Genomic DNA, 21386 nt, shown 5'->3' on the forward strand with positions numbered 1-21386 from the left:
AGTGTAAGGACCAACTTTTCATATGCAACTTTTCAGTCATTACTTTTTTCAGCTTGATTGCCTCTTTGATTGATGACTTGTAAATAGCTGATTGACATGGAGTTGGGATATCAATGCCTTCAATAGCTAATTGCTTGCATATGTTTCAACTTGTTTCTCCACGCAGCGGCCTTGTTTGTCAAGGTTTGTGATTCGGAGTTGTAGAGTTGAAAGAGGGTTATAACCACAAGTAGCCTCCTCATCTGCAGTGGCCTTCTCGGCCTTGGGGAGGTGAATTATTTTAAAAAAAAAATGTTAGCAGCTTTGTTTGTTGATACTCTTGTGTAGGTCACCATGCTGACTGCAATTTTGCTTTTATGATGGTTTTTGCTTGGTGTAGGAGTAGTCTTGTCTTATTCTTCTTCGTTTTCATATTCAGAGTCAGAATCACTAAAACCAGGATAGTAAGATGATGAGTTGGATGATCTATTAGTAAGTTTTTGTCTTTTAGAGGGATGGATCGTTTCTCTACTGGCCGCTTGGCTTGTAGAGTATCCCACTGTTCCTTTGCTTTCCACTTGGAGATGGTACAACTGCTTGTTCTCGGAAGATAAATGGTCCATCCACTTTGGTAATATCAAAAATTTCATTAAGGGCTTAATAGCTTTCCCGCTTGACACATTCATCATAATATTTCAGTTTTTATCAAGCTTTGCTCAAATAACTTGATCAAATACATGAGGAAAATTCAGTTTATTCTTCCACAATTTGATGACTTCTTTGGAAATTTCTTCGCACGCTGCCATGTTGCTTCTGTAATAACTATAAAATTAGACAAGCAGCTATATATACATGGTCTAAATTGTTCTAAAATATTCTAAATTGTTCTAGAATATTCTAAATTGTTCTAGAATATTCTAAATTGATCCAGAATGTTCTAGAATATTCTTAATTGTTCCAGAATGTTCTAAAATCATCCAAAATATTCTGGAATTTTCCAAAATGTTCTTAAGTTCTGAACACTTCTAATCTATACAAGTTTTAAATGATTTTCAGCAAAGCCACACGTATTAGTAGTAGCAGTAACAAGATTAAATAAATGACGATTCGTAACTTTAATTGCGGGATGACCTTTTTTTACAACCTAGAGGAATTGAACATGTTTTTAATGTTTTCTAACAAAAGTTTATCAATTTATGACACAGGAATTTTTTTTTTTTTTTTTAAAAAAAAAGTCATAATCCTAATGTATATACACAAAGTCCTTTACTCCCATGAAATAGTTTATTTCATGGGACCAAAGGACACCAAGACACCAAAAATAAAAATAAACAAACCGACAAGAAAGCAAATGTTGTAAAAATTACTGATGAAATTTATATTTGGTATTTAAAACCATTATATTTCTTTATAATTTATTTACTAAAACAATCTTTTACTTAACATGACCTTTTGTTTGTTTGTCACAATTTATTGATTTATATTTTTTTACGTATTTAATGAACTATTTTTAAAAAAGATTATAAACAATTTATAGATAGATTTTAAACAAAAATACTTCTCTCTTTATTAAAAAAAAAAAGCTTTTTATTGGTTTTTACATAATATAATCTATGATAGAAAGAATTATGTTTTACATAATGAATTAGTTAGCAGGCGATAAGAAAAAAATTTCTTTAACAAATATGGCAAAACTAATTTACATTTAAAACAAAATTTTACATTTTACGTTTTACTAACTACTTTACATTCCTTCAAAACAAAACTTGAATATTTAATTTTTAGTATCATATATAGCTTAAAGTCATTTAACTAAAAAAACTTAAATTAAAAAATCAGTTTCTTTAGGATCCCAAACCTCCGAGACATGTTATGTTCATAATAAAGAGAATGATTAAAAAAAAATGTTTGGGCTAAATTTTTTTGATTAAAACAAAAAAATAAATGCATACCAAGAAAAACTAACATTTTTATTTTAGTCGAAGCTTGCCTTCTCTGTTCTGTTGTAGGCTAAAAAGTCAGCATAATATACGCCACAATCTGTAGACTTGATAATTTATTCAAGCATGTTTTATTCCTTAGAGTTTCAGTACAAGCAGTACAAACAAAAAAGTAAATGATGTCATGTACTAAAACTCTTGGGAATAAAATGCGTTTGAATAAATTATCAAGTCTACAAATTGTGGCGTATATTATGCTGACTTTTTAGCAAACAACAACGGAAAAGACAAGCTTTAATCAAAATAAAAAAGTTTGTTTTTCTTAGTAGCATTTATTCTTTTGTTTTAATCAAAAAAATTTAGCCCAAACTTTTTTTTATCATTCTCTTTAAAATGAATACAACATGTCTCAGAGATTTGGGATCCCTTTAACAAAAAAAATCAAAGTTTCAGTTAAATGCTTTTTTTTTACAACCTAATATTTTCTGAATAAATATCATTAAATTATCTTTTAATATGAACCATATTAAAAGATAATTTAAAATATTCCAAAATAAAAGTTTTTGCTTAACGCATAACTAAATTGCCACTTTGTATGTAAAATACAAGCTGCAAAATGCTTCTTAACAAGGCCTGCAGTAGTGCAAATGTCATCACTATATATTATTGCCAAACTTAGTTTTAGTAGTAGTAGTAGTAGTAGTAGTAGTAGTAGTAGTAGTAGTAGTAGTAGTAGTAGTAGTAGTAGTAGTAGTAGTAGTAGTAGTAGTAGTAGTAGTGTTAGTAGTAGTAGTAGTAGTAGTAGTAGTAGTAGTAGTAGTAGTAGTAGTAGTAGTAGTAGTAGTAGTAGTAGTAGTAGTAGTAGAAGTAGTAGTAGTAGTAGTAGAAGTAGTAGTAGTAGTAGTAGTAGTAGTAGTAGTAGTAGTAGTAGTAGTAGTAGTAGTAGTAGTAGTAGTAGTAGTAGTAGTAGTAGTAGTAGTAGTAGTAGTAGTAGTAGTAATGCTCATTTGTGCTTGTTTGCACAAAACCCAAGGCAGCCATTGAATCTGAGATAATAGGGAGAAAGAGTCTCTCAACACTTTTCTATAAGAATATTTGAATGAAAGTTTATGCAAATATTGTCATAAATTTCATATAAATTTTATTTTATTCTCATATAAATTTCATATAAATTTTATTTTATTCTCATATAAATTTCATATAAATTTTATTTTATTCTCATATAAATTTCATATAAATTTTATTTCATTCTCATATAAACTCATATAAATTTTAAAGATATGGAAAAAGTAAAATTTCCAAATAAGTTTAGTTCGCTTAAAGAATAGGGGAATATAATATGTATATATATTTAGAATACAATAAACTAAAAAATTAACTATAAAACTATAGTATTGGAAGAGTCCACTTGATCGCTTTTAACTTAATACATGAGGCATTGTAGATGTGCACGCAGTAAGTATTTGAATTTCTTATTTAACTTTTATAGGTCTCTGAAATATCTTTGAACATCTCTATTATCATAAATATTATAATTATTTAATATACTTTTATTTATAAATAGTATGTATATTTGGTAATATTTTAATCTGTTTACTAAAGTTACTAAAGTTTCATTTTTTTAATGTTTTAGTTAATGAAACATGTACTGTTTTGTAGGTGATGTATTAAAATTGATCTCGACAAATAAAAAATACTTTACTACATCTAAAAATAGTATTTAAATGTTTTTAGTTATATATGTATACTTTTATTGATCTATTTTTTAAATTTTGTTTTTAAATTTATAAATTTGTTAAAAAATACTAAATTTTTTTTCCTTTTAATATTATTTAAATTATTGTTAAGTTAAGTTTATAAAAAAATTTTGTCGAAAAGTTATACATTTTGATTTTACACTAAACACCATTAAAATTTAAGTCAGCAGAGCATGCAAAATATTAAAATGTTTTAAGAGCTGCTGTGACAGAGTTTATGATTCTGTGTCAAAATAATATGTTATCATTTAAGACTTTGTAAATACTTTAAATTGCAGTTAATAATTTTCATAATAATCAACAGTTATCATTGAATTAAATATTCATAGGTATCTAATAAGTACTTACAATATGAAAGAACTTAAAAATCAATTTTTCACTGTGTTGTATGTTCTTTATCGATGTGTCCTTATCTTTTCAAGTAAACATTGTTTTTAATTAAAAGGATTATACTTATAAAAAAATAACATTTTACTAAGTTCTTTTTTTAATTTTATTCTTTGTTTTATTTTTTGTTTGTTTTTATAACTTTACCTTTACTATCTCATGATCGAAGTTATTTTTCATGTTTAACTGCAAATATTATGAATAAAAAAAATTTTAAATTTAGTTGTTATTCAATTTCTTTATTTGTTATTTAATTTCTTTAGTTCTTCTTTGGTGCTCTCCAACTATCATGTTTACTTTATCTACTGGTAAAATATGGTTTTAACTTAGTAAATTTTAATTATTTTAAATTTAATATGTTGATCATTAGCTGATAGTTTAAAAAGAAATTAGTCACAATCAAGGTAAGAATAATTTTATTTTCCGGTCGAATTACAAAACTGTTTGCACCGATAGCTATTGTGTTTTTGTTATTTTGTGTAACAGCTAATTGTCTTTGCAATAAATGTCTTTTCCTACAGATTTTGACTATTTTTAACAATGCTCTAGAAAAAATATCAGCAACAAGTAAATTGGTTTGCAGAGTTAATCTTTAATAATTTCACTTCTTTTATCATGTCATCAATTTTTTTTTTTTCATTTCAGACATCTTACAATGCTCTTTCAGCATTTTGCAGAACAAATAGAGGGCCCACATCTCATAAGGCACATAAGGTGTGAGCTTAAAATTAGGGCAAAAACTCTCCCCAACACCTTTAATATTTTTATTAAATATAGTGTAGATCCTGTAGAAAGTAAAGTATGAGAGAGTGGTGGGAAAAAAAACGTGTAGTTTTTTTTCCCACTACTGTGTAGTTGGTTAATCTACCAATTAATAATGCTAATTTAGTGACATATTTTTGTAGATATACTTTTCTTTATATATTTTGTTTTGTTATTATGTATAAATAAATTGATTTCCAGTTAATACATGTGGTGTATTTTTTCCTTTTTTTACTTGATTATGTTTTTAAGATTAATCTAAAATGATGTGTTTGTTCAATATAGATATACAATTTAAAACTATTGAAATATGTTATGTTTTGTTAATTTGTTAACAATTGTGTAAATAAAAATAACTTTAATTTTACAAAGATATTATGCATTTTTTCGAAACCACAATCCGTAATGATTATCATATTTTATCATTTGTGAACAAAAGTCTATGCAAATATCTAACCCAGAATGTCTGCCAGATAAGAGAATTCAGAAATCTACAAAAAAATTAGGGAATAGTCAGAAAAATTATGTTAAATAATGGAAAAATCAGGGAAAATGGCTCTTCATCAAACCTACGTAATGTAAGTAAGTTTTATATTGTACACGTAATATAAAATTTTATTCAGCAAATAGTTTTATAAACTTATCTTAATACTTCAAATGCGGGTTGTTAACATTTTTGCTATTAAAGATGTTTTTTCCAAAAGAATCCAAGTCTGGTTTTTTTGAAGTTGAGTTTTAGTAACTTTAAATTAAATCAAGGAAAACAGATAGTGGATCAGGCAAATATCAGGGAAATCCACCTTAAAATATTGGCAGGAACCCTGTAACATGTAAACTTCAAGTTATGTAAATTATTATAAAATTTATCAAATTTTACGGATTTACTTTTACTTAAAAATTTTATTGCAGCAATATCTCCTTAATTTTGATTTATATCACTTATATGCTGTTTCATAAAGTTTAATAAATAAATAATAAGTCTTTTGTTTATTAAACAGTGTTAAAAGATGATATTACAGCATGTCAAAGTGGTTAAAGTGCTTAGAGTGGGTTTAAACCCTTTTGTTTACACACTTAATTTTTTTTTTAATTTTTCTGATTTTCTAGAATACAAAGTAACTTTGTACTTTTCAAACCCTATAGATATTATATGCATAACATATATAAAGATATTATATACTATAATAAACAAAAGGGAGAGAATTTTTTAAAAAGCTTTTTTAAAATTCTAAAAACATTCAAAAGCTTTAAAAATTTCTAAAAACATGTTAACACTGTTAAAAATTTATTGTATATACGTCATGATAATGATACTTAAGTTATTAATGTGCTTAGTAATTAGTTAAGTATGCGCAATAAAGAGACAATTTTCTTTCTTATAGAAAAAAGATTTTATATGCAAACTTTTTTTTAAAATTAACAGGGCAAGAGTCTTAATAAGCTGCAGATCTGGAAAAAAAATTATTTGGTACTTATGCTAAAGAAAAAAATAATCCCGCCCCCAATTTTTTTTTGTTATGTTTTTTTTATAGAAATTTACAGAAGCTATAAAGTAATGAAAATTAATCATTAACTCAAAACAAAGATTTTTCTCTTTTTTAAAAATTATTGAAATAAAGCGAAAATAAACCCTTATTACATGGTCAGTATGGAATAGACTTACCATGATCAGTATTATACGGGTCATGGTAAGTCTGTTATTCCACATATTTAAGTCATCTCATATTTTTTGAAACTTTTTATACCGATGGTAATTAACACATTTCAAGAAGGTATTCTAAATACTATTTAGACTGGTACTAATATCAATCCTTTGATAAATAGCAATGTATACCAAAACGTTTAAAGTTTTTTAAAGTTATTTATAATAGAAAATTTTGATAGCTTTAAATAGTAAACAATAAGTATAGTTTTCCTATATGTATATAGTTATTTTTCTACCCCTTAATAAAAAATAATGAAGTAAGGATTAAGTATAGAAATAATTAAGTATAGATAGGTCAGTGTGAAATAGATTCCTAAGAATGGTATTTTACGAGTCATGACAGCTAGTTATCATGATTTTGACATATGTATAAGTTGTATAATAGAAATACTTAATTGGAGTGTTATAACTATGAGTTATCAGTAATGTTTTAGGAAAGTATGAATTGAAGGTGTCATGTTTTTGTTTATGTAAATAATTTTCAGTATAACCATGCTAAAAGAATAATCGCTTTCAAGTCTGATTATGCTACAGATAAAATACATTAAGGAGAACTAAAAATGTGGCTAAAAGAGTGTCATTACCTTGATTATGTAATAGCGAAAGAGTATCATAAAGCAAAAATGCAAGGGCCTGCCCCAATAAAATAATCAAAATGCATTATGCCACTCATCATGTATGTGTTAGGCAGGGCATTCAAAATTTCTTGCTGCATTTTTGTCCACCAAGAAACCAGAAGGATAAACATAAAAATTCCTAAATAATATTCCTTGGCTGCTGCATATAGACAATCAAAGCACCTGGTAAATAGACAATCATTCCTTGTTGCATGTTCTATAATATTTAATCCTCCATTAGTTAATTGGTTGCTGTAAAATAAGTATCTTGGTTCATTGATGGTCATTGTTTCTGAAACAGCTTGAATAGTACAGTGAACAGACCTTCAGTTGGACCAAACAGAGACGTGAAAACATTTGAAGGGAAAACTTCAATGACATCTAAACAGCAATCTAAACCACTTCAGTTCTCAGAGCTTCTTCAATGCTAACACATGCACCTTTAAGAAGCTCTGTAACTATTGTCTCTCAATCATTTTTACTCTGTAGTTATGCCATATTATCCATTGTCACTTATCTTTATTTTTATGTCTTATTTTATCCTGTTGCTTTCTTGTTGTCATTTTCTGTGTACCTTTAGAGTTAGATAGTTCTGATGTAGTTTTGACAGCTTTCTGACAAAAAAAGCCAAAAAGCCGGTGTGTTGGTAAGCTTGTTTGCATCCAAAAAAAGCCAAAAAGCCGGTGTGTTGGTAAGCTTGTTTGCATCCAAATACAAATTATTGCATTACAAGACCTTTTATAACTTTCCTGAAGGGTTCGTCTTTCAGTTAAATGATAAATCTGGACCAAAAAAGTACATCAAGCATACACATTTATCTTGCTGTAGATAACAGAAATGAAAAAATAGCATTCCGATTAGCTAGTGTTGTGTCTCAGATCTCAAACCAGATAAGGTTATTTTAAACTTTAGTTTTTAGTTTATTATTTGAAAAGCTTATAAGTCGGACAAAAATTTTGTCTTTAAAGTCATCAAATGTGTGTGTGTATATATATATATATATATATATATATATATATATATATATATATATATATATATATATATATATATATATATATATATATATATATATATATATATATATATATATATATATATACATATATCAACATATTTGTATATATAAATTATATATATATATATATATATATATATATATATATATATATATATATATATATATATATATTTTTAAACATCTCGTTTCCAACAAGGCTGCAAGCAGCCACTAATTAAAGTTGGAAATTACTGAACAAAAAAAGATGAAGATTGTAAAGCAAGATAACAATTGACGGACGACTTAAAAGATTGCAAATTATATGAATCAGGAAAGCAAGATGAAGTAGGCGAATTCCAAAGAACAAATGTTCGAGGAAAAAAACTAGACGAATAAGCTTTTTTGTAGCACTTAGGAACAGTCACAGAAAAAAAATCAGACCTAATTGAATGACGAGTAACACGAGAATGAATTTTAGTAGATAGCAAAAGAGACGCTAGCTCTTTAGAGCAGTGCCCATTATAGTATTTTATAGTTTACAATGCGTTTTTGCACCTTGCCTAAAAGAGAAAGGGCATCATTAGAAGATCCGCCCCAGAAATGGCAACAGCATTCCACACAAGGCCGGATTTGAGATTTATAGAGATAGAGAATAGAATCCGAAGTAAGAAAGTGACGAGCTCGATAAAGAGATGCAACCTTAGCAGATGCTAATTTTGCAACTGATTTGATATATAGTTTCCAAGAAAGATTGGAAGTAAGAGTTAATCCAAGAAGATGAAGAGTAGGTGACTCATTGAGTACATCACCGTTCATAAATATAGGAAAATCTAAATTATTGCGATAACGATTGGCTGAAAAAAATTGAGTTTTATCTGTGTTGAAGTTCACCAGCCACTGTGAGCCCCATGCTGTAGCAGAAGTGAGATCCTTTTTAAGCTCAAATGCCCCCTCCAAGCAATCAGAGGGTGTTGGTTTCTTATCACGACAAGAATAAATGGTAGTATCATCAGCAAACAATGCCACCTTAGATGTGAGAATATCTGGAAGATCGTTAATGTGAATTAAAAAGAGTATAGGGCCAAGGATAGAACCTTGAGGAACCCCTTTACAGAAGTTACAGAATAAGAAGAAGAGTGTTGTCTATCGAGGACAACTTTTATGCTACGATTGGAAAGGAAGGATTCAATGATCTTAAAGATGTTGCCGGATACACCATAAGAAGAAAGCTTATGGAGAAGACCAGCATGCCAAACTTTATCAAAAGCTTTTGAAATGTCAAGAGCAATGGCCTTAACCTCTCCACCTTCATCTAATGCACGATAAAACCTGTCAGTTATTACTGTTAGCACATCAGCTGTAGAACGAGAAGATCGAAATCCATATTGATGGTATTGAAGTTATTAGATTCAAGATGAGAAATTAAGTGTTTGTTAATTAAAGATTCAAAAACCTTGCTTATGATAGGAAGAAGACTTATGGGACGGTAGTTAGACGAATCGGATCGCTCTCCAGAATTTTTAAAAATAGGGATAACAGATGCCGCTTTCCAGCAGGCTGGAAAACAAGACTCTGATAAGCACTTGTTGAATAGTTTTGAGAGTATAGACGACAGCTTTGAAGAACACTTCTGCAAGACAATAACAGGTATGTTGTCCGGGCCACAAGCTGTAGAAGAGTCTAGACAGGAAATCACTTTAGATACAGATGCTGGAGTGATATGAATGTCAAGCAATGGATCAACCTGTTTGTTGACAATATCAGGTAGAACGAAACAAGTGGAATCAAGAGATGATATTGATGAAAAGTTTTTAGCAAACAATTCGGCTTTGTCTTTAGGTGAGGTGACAAAGTCTGAACCATACAAGAGAGGTGGAATTACAAATTTGCCCTTATTATTGATATCAATAAAGATTCTCCAGAAGTCACGAGAGCCCAATTTTTGAGATAAGATACGAGATTACGAGTTATGATTGGCAATCTCAGCAGCACAGTGTGAGGAAAACCATGGAGGAGAGTGAGGCTTGACCTGGAATCGTCATGATAGAATAAAAGATTTTATGCCAGCCTGAACCCACGAAGTTATGTAAGAAGCACATTTGTCGACAGGAAGACAAAAGATTTCTACCCAAGGGCCATCACAAAGAAATTCACGGAAAGAATCCCAGTCAACTTTACTGTAGTTGTAAGAGGTTCGATAATAGGGGGATTCAGGTGATGAAGAAGTATGAGATATTAGTTTTAGAGAGATCAAACTGTGATCAGAAGAACCTAAGGGTGAATGTGGAGAAACTGAGCACTGACTAGGATCAGAAACAAGACATAAGTCGAGTAGAGGTATTCGGTAGATGATTCGGGTTGTCAGGAAAGCGAGTTGGAAAGTTGACTATTTGAGTTAGGGATTGAGAAAGGCAAAAGTTGTGGGCTTTAATGCCTGCACCGCGGAAGTGCATTTAATCAGGAATTTCACGCCTCCTTCCTTATCGTGACGCAAAAATTTGTCCAGAGCTTGTTTTGAACCTGGATCTCCTGCTTATAAAGCAAATGCTCTAACCACTGTGCCACGGCCACTAGCCGTGGCACAGTGGTTAGAGTATACAGTAATTAGAGTAATACAGTGGTTAGAGGAATACAGTTATTATATATATATATATATATATATTATATATATATATATATATTATATATATAATAGATATATATAATAATATATATAATATATATATATATATATTATATAATCTATATATTATATATATATATATTATTATATAATATATATATAATATATATATATATTATATATATATATATATATATATATATATATATATATACATATATATATATATATACATATATATATATATATATATATATATATATATATACATATATATATATATGCATATATATACAATCTATATATATTTTTAGTAGAAAATCACTTGACAAAATTTTTTTTTTTTTTTTTCTTAAGTGATTTTCTACTAATGATATATAACTGCTCTGTTCTTTTAAGAACATTGAGCACTCTATTGTGTAGAATACATTTTAAAGTGGTTTAAATATATATATAATCTATATATATATATATATAGATTATATATAGAATCTTGTATAAGCTATAGCGAGTATGTATATATATATATATATATATATATATATATATATATATATATATATATATATATATATATATATATATATATATATATATATATATATATATTAACAATTTTAAAATGTATTCTGCAAAATAGAGTGCTCAATGTTCTTAAAAGAACAGAGCAATTATAAAGTAGTTGAAAGTCACTTAACAAAAAAAAATTTTATTTAACACTGTGTTTCATAAATAAAGACTCATCGGAAATCCATTTCTGATGAGTGTTTATTGATGAAACAGTGTTAAATGAAAAAAATTTTTGTTAAGATATATTTTAAAACTTTTATATATATATATATATATATATATATATATATATATATATATATATCTATATATATATATATATAATATATATATATATATATATATACAATAAAATCAAAAATTAAAAACTGTAATATATATTATATATTACAGTTTTTAATTTTTCTGTTATTTAGTTTTTCTTCTTGTTTGACAAGGTTTGTGTTTCAGATGAAAATATGGTAGAAATCTTTGTATGATTCCTGAATCATAAAAAGTGAGATTAATAAAACTTTTTGTTACATCCCAGACTTATACTAGCAAACTAAGCATACCTATTTACTGACACATTGTCAGGAATAAATTTTTACTACTAAAAAGGGTATATCTACAATTAGCAAAATAATTTTAATTGCATACTTATTTGTAGAAACATGTTAAAATATTTATTATTGTTGTTATTGATTTTTTATCATAAACAACTGTTAATATTATAATAAATATATAAGCTGTCCTAACAAAAATTTACTATTATAATTTATTATTATTAACTTATGGAAATGTGTTTCTACATTATACACTATTTCTTAGAAAAAAGAAATAACTTTACTGTAGACTGCTTAAATATTGTATATATATTATAATGTATATTACACAATTAATTTCAGAAAAATTAAATTGTTTTTTTGTAAAATATAATTGACACAAACTATTTAATTAGTTCTTTTAACTTCTTCAAAAAGTACCTTTGTATTTGGTTCTTCTAGACTCAATACTTCAATTTGTTTTATATAATTTCCAACACCAACTGTAAAAAAAGATTTTTAATAGTTTATGTTTGAAAAAAAGAATTTGTTTATATCGACTACAAAAATTTGCTGATTAACTAACTTTCTACAACAAACCTTCCTTCTAACTATTTACATATAAAAATCAATTTTGTCCCATGTGACATAAAAAGGATGCATAGAACATTTTATAGACTGCTTAAATCAAATCCAGCATAGAGAAAGGAGAAAGCATACCATGGTCAGCTCCAGTCTTTTTCCACACATTTTTAGTGGACGATGTGTTCTTATCGTGCACAATTTCTTTGCCAGTTTTATCACCTGGGTCAATAAGACCCATTTTTTTATTACTCTCTTTAATAGAATGTTTTGTATTTGGATCTTTTTTGCTTTCAGCTTTTATCTCAACCATATTGAAGCGAGATATAATATTCTCGTACTCAATAAACCTAAGCTTCGAGCTTTGTGTAATATTTATAAATAAACCTTCTACAACGCAAATCTAATTTTCTGAGTTACCATAAACAAAACTGAATAAGTCTAAGTATTTAAAACGCTAAACAAAATGCGGAAAAAAATCCAGTCTTTTAATTCCTGGCAAAAAGGTAGCTTCATCCCTAAAAACTATGAATTCTGCGAGCATGGCTCTTCATTTTTGTAATAAATATTAAATCAATATAATACGTTGTTTCGTCCCTGCGCCATGTGATAGGTCTTTCACAAATATTTAATTTATGCAAAGATGGTGTTTAAAATGCATAATTAAATTTATACGTGTGGCTTTTAAACGTGTAAAACGCTAATTTCAACGACAACGACCATCAAAGTAGTAACCTAATATGTTGTTCAGTTTATATTATATAAAAAAGGTACATTATTACATAAATAAATACATACATACAATGTGTATTATACTTAGTAACTCTATAAAATTGTTTTACACGTTGACAATAACCATTGTTTTCAAAACTTGCGTGTATTTTTTTGTAAACTCTAAATCTAGTAAAGTAAGTAAAACTCTAATCTACTATAAATAGCTAAGGTGCATCACACAGTTAAATTACAAAAAATCTGGAAACTTTGTACAAACCTTTATTATTTCATTGAGAGGCGATTTTAGAAATAAAATAATGGGGTTGAATCCTTAAAAAATGCCGACTTACTAAAAAATAATGAAATGTGTCAAATGCCGAATAAATTGCCGACTATATTCCTGAAAAAACCGACTTGATTATGAACTTTTTCGGGAGGATTGGGGGGGGGGTGCACATGCTCCTGAATTCATTATGGGTTAAACAAAGTTATTATTATTTTTTTTTTTAAGTTTATTTTAAAATATTAATTTTAAACTAAAAAAATTAATTTAAAAAAATCATGTAATAAAAAATGTAATAATAGAAATGTTAATGAAACCAACTTAGGAAGGTTGTTTTAGGTAAGGTTTTGGACAAAAGTGAATTTCTTCCTTTCAAAATTATTGGTATTGTTTCAAACAATTTTGAATCAATTATTTTAAAATAAAGTTTAAAAACATTTATATAAGTATAAAAGGTAATTATTAAGGTAAACCCCTTACCAATCGGTAAGGTTTAATATAAACTTTACCGATTTTATATAAACATAGATTTTTAGGAATAAAGTCGTTTTAAAATACGCTTCAAAATAGTTCAAAAAAGAATCTAAACCGTTTTTATTAGATAAAGAATTCGATTTAAAAAATTTCTTTTAAAAATAAATGTACAAAATTAGCAAATTGGAAAAAGTCACTTATTTTGATTTAATTTATTTAGTGATTAAAAAAAAATCTTTAACTATTATTCATATCTTACTTGTTAAAGATTTGTAATATTTGTATTTAATACTATTTTATCTTATCTTTTTATTTTTGTGACGGCGACAATATGAACAGGATTCGATGATAAGACTCTTTTTGTCTTCTTTTTGATTAGGCCATTTGCCTACACGCCATCATTTGCCTACACACCATCATTTGCCTGCACGCCATCATTTGCCTACACGCCATCATTTGCCTGCACGTAAATTTTTAGCAAAACTTGAATAGCACCCTATAACTTAAAAAAGAAATTGTAGAAGACTTTCTACAAAACTTTAATACGACTTTGAACACTTCCACAATTATTAACAACAATTACAAACACCTTCATATTCCACAACTCTTAAATGAAATACTTTTATCGATCTCCGACATCGTCAAGGTCACATGAACTCAGTGGAAATACTCTTTTAATAGTGACCTCCTAATATGGCTTTCTAAAATTTTCAATATCTTTGTTAATGTATTGGTCGCAGAGTACATATAAACTACCATAAGTGTTCCAATGTTCAAATCTTATAAAAATCTTTTGATTATCCAGATAACTATCGCGAAATTAGTATCATACCTATTTTGACAAAACTCTTTGAATATATTATTATGCAAGTATGTCTAGAAATATTAGATAGGGTAGATGAGGGTAATATGAGCACCTTGGTAATATGAGCATACTTAAAGATTTCTTAGATGTAAGCAGGGAAATTAAAGTTGCTTTATATTTTTTGAATTGACTTTATGTGGTGATAACAGAAATCAGTACAGTTAGCGTAAATTCATATGCAGTAATTAACGGCTACCGGTTTTTGCATTTATTCTGGTGGTTTTTTTCATTTAATCTGGCGGGTATTTGCATTTAATCTAGCGGTTTTTTGCATTTAATCTGGCGGTTTTTCTTTATCATGACAAATAGTTTTGGTTTTATTGCTTTATTTAATTTAACTTCCTTATATAAAATTTAAGCGCGTTTTCTCTTTAGTTTTTTAAAACTCTAAAATGAATAATGCACGAAGCCAAGGCTCAGAAATTAATGTTAAAGTAAAAAATTTGATCATTAATCTTGTAACTAACGAAGGGAAAAGTGTAAAAGAAGTATCAGAACTCGTGTATAGAAGTGAGACTTCACTACAACGCCTGATCCATCAATATATATCAACAGGTAATATCAATTCTGGTATTAGAGGTGGTTTTCGACAGTCAGGTTGTACTGAGGAAATAAGAAAAATGCTACACGAGTTAATTGTAGATAACAGAAACTATAATCTAAAGGAGATAGAGGTAGAATTGGGAATGGATGTGAATGTCTCTACATTATGGCGATGGTTAAAAAAATTGAATTATACATACTAAATTTTAAGAGCATATGTTTTAAAATTTTGTCACAGAAGTTTAAAAACATATGATTCATGGTATTTAAACTTGATATTGCAACAACGATACAGAAATATACGGATGAAAGTCCGTTCAATCTTCAAATAATAAGAAACCACGAATACAGTCTCCGAGGAACGACCCTAAATTAACGTGTGTTGTCATCAAGAGGTCGTAACATAACCATAATATTAGCATTAAGATGATTAAACACAGTCCTCGGTGAAGCAATAATTGATGTAGGGGGGACAGCAGGTATCTTTAAAGGATTCTTAAATACACTTAAAAGTATACTGGAGAAAGAAGAAGAGTTTACCTTGATGATGGATAACGTTAGCTTTCATCATTCATTATCAGATTTTTATGATAGTTATTCCTATGATACTCGTTTTTTACCCTAATACTCACCTTTTTTAAATCCTTGTAAAGAGACATTCTCGAAAATTAAGAATACTACAAGAGGACAAATAGCTCCAATCGGAAATAACGATTTATTAGAACGAATGAGGAACGGTTGTGAGCATATTACTGAACATGATCTTTCGAACTTCGTGAGGCACTGCGTATCTTTTGTTATGCAATGTGTTAATGGAGATGACATTAATAGAGAATAAAAGTTAGGGTTAGGGTTAGGGCTTTTAAAAGGTAATTTTTAGAAATTTGTTTTTTCGAATTTTTTATATATATGTATATTTTATATATATTTATATATATATATATATATATATATATATATATATATATATATATATATATATATATAAATTATTTCTGAAAATATGTCATTTCTTTCTCATGAGTCTTTATTGATTAAACACAGTGTAAAATGATTTGATAAGTGATTTTTTACTAATTATTATTATTATTATCATTATTAATCATTGCTATTGGATTAAACTATTTGTTACATATCTAAGTTTATTTTTAACTGGAATACGTAGAATATTTTTTTATACTAATCATTTAAGCAATTCATAATTTTATAAAATTGATATAAGTTTTAAAAACGCCAGATTAAATGAAAAAAAACCACCAGATTCGTGCAAAAAACCACTAGATTAAATGCAAAAACCGGTATACAAAAGTGTGAATTTTTTTTATTTTTTTTATTTTAGATGCTCCAAGAAGTTCTTAGGGATCGTCCATAAGTTACGCAACGCTACATTTCGCTAATAAACAAATCAAAAAAGATCAAAAGTTTTTCCTCGCAGAGCCTTAAGTTAAATGAAAAATTAAAATAACACATTAAGTTTAATGAAAATCGCCGCGTAAAAGAGCTTAATAAGATCTTATACATTGCGTAATTTATGGACGATCCCTTGCGGTCTTATCAAAGAGCACCGCTGAAGAGCATGTGAAAGGAAGTTCACGCCTCTTTCCTTAAATTAAAGACTTTTAAAAAAATGTATAAAACAAACGGAAGCTCATAAATCTTTTACTATTTGAATATGTGAAAAAAATTGATAAATTAAGAAGATTAAGAGGGCTGTCCATTAATTACGTCAAAAATTTTTAACTAATTTGACTGCTTAGTTGAATTCATGAAATTTGCGCGGATAGTTTTTTTTACAAATCCAAAAAAAGTAAAAATTTCGTTGGTAAGTAACTTTTTAACTTTTTTGTTCAAATGTTCAATACAGTAACAATATGCTATATTTGTGTTTAATACATTAAGATGTTTATAGTTTTGGAAATTTCTTTATAGGTGTGCTAGTAATTTTTCAAATTTATGGCAAGGATATTTAGGATATTTTAAAAAGTTATTTAGGTCAAACCTTCATCTACCCCATGTGGGGCAAATTGTTATATAAAAAAGTTGCCTCCATACTCTCATATAGTTGTAAAACTCTTAAATGAACGTTAATAATACATACAATACTTATAAGAAGTAATAAACATCGCTAAAATGAATTAGGCATAATATTTAAGATTAATAAGCCTAAGTAAACAATAATAAATGATAGTTATAGACAGTTATAAAGTTATACTTACTTGGACTTGACTTTATTAGTTTACTAACAAAAAATAGACTAACGCTTTTTTTTTTTTGCTTTATCAGATTTTAAGTCATGGTTCGCAATTATCAAAGGTAAACCAGTAGAGGTACCATTGCTAAATGTACAATCCTTGAAGCAGTGAAAGCTGTAAAGTTAAATGGCAGAAGCATAGTCCAGGTGTCTCAAGATTTTAATACCAACTCTAGAAGCCTACGATGCAATTTGTCAAGAGCCTCTACAAAAGATCTTGAAGAAAAATTGACAATATCTTCATTTCACATCTGCTACGTACAACCTAGGTTTGTAGATTGTTAATATCTTAAAGGATTATAATAATTATTATAAGTGACTCCATAAAATATGTATTTATACTAGTATACATTTTATTTTATTTCAGACAAGTATTGACACAGGAGCTTCATCTTGAACTCGGTAGCTACTTGCAAAGAGCTTCAGATATTTACTTTGGCCTTACACCAAAAGATGTTAGGGAACTAGCATATCAATTAGCAGATGCAAATTAATTGGCTATAATACAATCATGGATTGACAATTATTGTGCAGTGAGAGATTGGTTTACGTCTTTCCTACAAAAAGATCCAACATTGTCATTAAGAGCTCCAGAGACCACAAGCATTGCACGTGCCATAAGTTTCAACAAACACAATGTTGAAATGTTTTTCAATAATCTTCAACGTCTTTGACGGTGTGTCTTCAACGTCACCAATTCAAACCAGCAGATATTTGGAACATGGACAAACAGGAGTAACTACAGTTCAAAAGCCTGATAAAATGATCTCAAGAAAGGGCCAAAAGCAATTTGGGGCAATAACCTCAGCTTTAGTTACCTAGACATGTGCTTCCTCTGCTATTGGTAACAGTATTCTACTTTTTTTTGTATTTCCGAGAGTCAATTAGGGACCATTTTTTAACTTCTGCACTACCTGGCAGTGATGGGGACGCGAATCCATCTGGTTGGATGAAGAAAGATACATTTTGTAAATTTCTTACTCATTTTGCAAAGAATGCGCGGCATTCAAAGGAGCATCCAGTTTTGCTACTAGTTGACAATCACTTATTGCACTTATCGATGAATGCACTAGAATATGCGACAGCAAATGGAATTATCATGTTAAGTTTTCCACCGCATTGCACCCACAAGTTGCAGCCACTAGATAGAACTGTCTATGGTCCTTTTAAAAAGACTTTAAATACAGCCATCAACAGTTGGATGGTCAGTAACCCTGAAAAAGGTATGATAATTTATAATATACCAGAAATGGTGAAGGATACTTTTCCATTGAGCATGACACCAAATAATATACTGAGCGGCTTTTCTTCGTGTGTCATCCACCATTTAACACTCAAATATTTACAGATTTTACAGCCTTCAAAAAACACACACAAGAAGAGAACTTCGTCTATATTGACTAATTCCCCTTTCAAAAATTTTGTGAGATCATCACAGCCACTGCCAAAAAAATGAAAAAGTTCTGTTAAAGGAAAGGGAAAGGGCAGAGCAACAAAAAAGCATACACAAGAGTTATCATCATCAGAAGATGAAAACTACTGTATCACTTGCATGGATACTTGGGCTAACAGCAGAGATGCTGAAAAATGGATCAAATGTTGTAAGTGCTCAAGCAGGGCACATGAAGAATGTACAGCAGGGAGGTTCCAGCTACATTTGTCATAATTGTGACTCTGATGATAATTTTTAATGGTCATTTTCAAATTGTTTTAGTGCATAAATAATATATGTTATTTTTATTAAATTATAAATGAATAATATAGTACTTGTTTTTTTTTTGAAAATATTTTTTTTAGCTTTTAGACCTACACTTGTGATAAAATATAACTATGATAACTTGCCCCTTTTATCATGACAACTTGCCCCGAAGGTGGGGCAAGTTGTCATACCATTGAGCCTTCTTTAGAAATGGTGGCATGTTATACTCAAATGGTCAGCTTTCCAAAGTTGTTTTTTAAATAACTTTTTAAATAATAAACTACCATATAAAATAGTTTTTATGAAAATTGACCAACTATTTTTTTTAAAATATCTGGAAAAATATAAAAAATATGACAACGTGCCCCTGAGTTGTTCCTGTTTCTGCCTTAAAATGTTTCCACCCATAAAACACAGTATTTTGTTTTTGTCGTGCTAAAATATGCCGTTAAAATGTTTTCTTCGATAATAAAAGGAATTCACTCCGGCTCTTTGGCATGTTACATCATTTTGCAAATCAAACGTGGCTAAAAGAATATCTCTACTTTTATCTTTATTATTTTTCTCCCTCATTAAGATTTTTAGGCGAACATGTTCCTTATACTTAGATTGGTCAATGCTCTCAAGATTAGATTTTTCTAACAACTTGCAAATATCACGTCTGTCGCTATTCGGGATACGGAAAGTAATATTTAATTCGTTATTGAAAAAACAGGTATACAGGTTGTTTTCCAGCAAATTTTCAGGACCGTAGGAACAAAAATTATATGGGGGGGGGGCAGTGCTGGATTAAGGGGCCTTGAAATAGTTTTGAGGATCTTTTTTTTTTTTTTATCATTTTTTCAATCAGTTTAGCATTACAAATAAATAATTCAAACAAATCATTTAATAACTATTTTACTGACCATACTAGCTTACATCCTGATAATGATCTAAAGTTAGAAGAGTTCGAAGAGGCAAAAAAATGACTAAAAAAAAACTAAGCTCCAGGCATTGATAAAGTTTCCAGCAATGTAATAATAGATATCTTACTCTTTATAAAAGATCCTCTTTTTAATATTTTTAACTCATCAATTCGAGCTGGAGTTGTTCCAGAAAAATTAAAGATAGTGAAAATTTTATCAATATTTAAAACTGGAGACACGGCATCATTAACCAATTACAGACCTATCTCAATTCTTCCAGTATTCTCCAAGCTTCTTGAACGAATAATCTACAATAGACTCTATAAATATCTAACAGAAAACAAAATTTTAAGTGAATATTAGTACGATTTTCTAACAAATCATTCAACGGAACATGCAATCATAGAACTCATGAACAACATCAGCTCATTTTTTGTTAAAGGACAGTTTGTATTGGGAGTCTTTATTGACCTTACAAAAGCTTTCGATACGGTTAACCACAAAATTCTGATTGAAAAAATGAAAGAATATGGTATAAAAAACAAAACTATTAAATAGTTCACCAGTTATTTAAATAATAGACAATAATGTGTCATAATCGACAATATTTCTAATTCAAAGCTATTAAAAATAAAATGTGGTGTTCCTCAGAAATTAGTTCTTGCCCCCTTGTTGTTCCTTATATACATTAATAACTTTCCTAAAGCCTCTACAAATCTCTATTTCATAATGTTCGCAAATGATACAAATCTGATTTATTCATCTTCTTCTATCGATAACCTTTTTGACAAAGTCAACCTTGAGCTTCAACAACTTAAAATATGGTTCAGTGCTAATAAGTTATCAATAAACGTACAAAAAACTAAATATATTTTATTTAGTTTTTATTGTAATATATTCAACTAATGCTTCCTAAATTTATTTTTTTCAATTGTTTCTTCTTTTTTAACTGAGCGTTATTTTTTCTGTTAAATGTAGGGGAAAGGGGGGTAATTAGTACCGCTGAGCAATTCGTACCAGCGTCATTGTTCTTTTTCTGATTCGTTGAAATTGGCGGAAACACGATAAAATCAAGCCAGCAGATGAAATATGTATATTGACCGAAAAATGGCGGAATCGAACGTTAAAGAAAGGAGGTAAGTCTGTTTCCCTTTTTTTACACTATTTGATTTAATAATTACACTGTCCTACTAATCGTACCTTGCA

The 21386-nt window shown here is 28.5% G+C and overlaps 1 protein-coding gene and 1 long non-coding RNA gene across 2 annotated transcripts in view; one reads left to right on the top strand and one right to left on the bottom strand.

The window, feature by feature from the left end:
* LOC100213129 (la-related protein 1) overlaps nucleotides 1–13195 on the bottom strand; it is a 67370-nt gene extending 54175 nt beyond the window's left edge. The window contains exons 1-2 of the mRNA XM_065811162.1: nucleotides 12585–13195; nucleotides 12306–12367 (exon numbers count right to left, since the gene is read on the bottom strand). Coding sequence (XP_065667234.1) covers nucleotides 12306–12367; nucleotides 12585–12759 — 237 coding nt within the window. The 5' untranslated portion in view covers nucleotides 12760–13195. The remainder of the gene's footprint in view (nucleotides 1–12305; nucleotides 12368–12584) is intronic.
* A 3833-nt stretch (nucleotides 13196–17028) lies between these two features.
* On the top strand, nucleotides 17029–19294 carry LOC136088949 (uncharacterized). The gene is made up of 3 exons (XR_010642663.1): nucleotides 17029–17147; nucleotides 17609–17845; nucleotides 17944–19294. It is a non-coding gene; the product is annotated as an uncharacterized LOC136088949 (long non-coding RNA).
* The last annotated feature ends 2092 nt before the right edge of the window (nucleotides 19295–21386 follow it).

Source organism: Hydra vulgaris, chromosome 12 (genome assembly GCF_038396675.1).
Source record: "Hydra vulgaris chromosome 12, alternate assembly HydraT2T_AEP".
NCBI lineage: Eukaryota > Metazoa > Cnidaria > Hydrozoa > Anthoathecata > Hydridae > Hydra > Hydra vulgaris.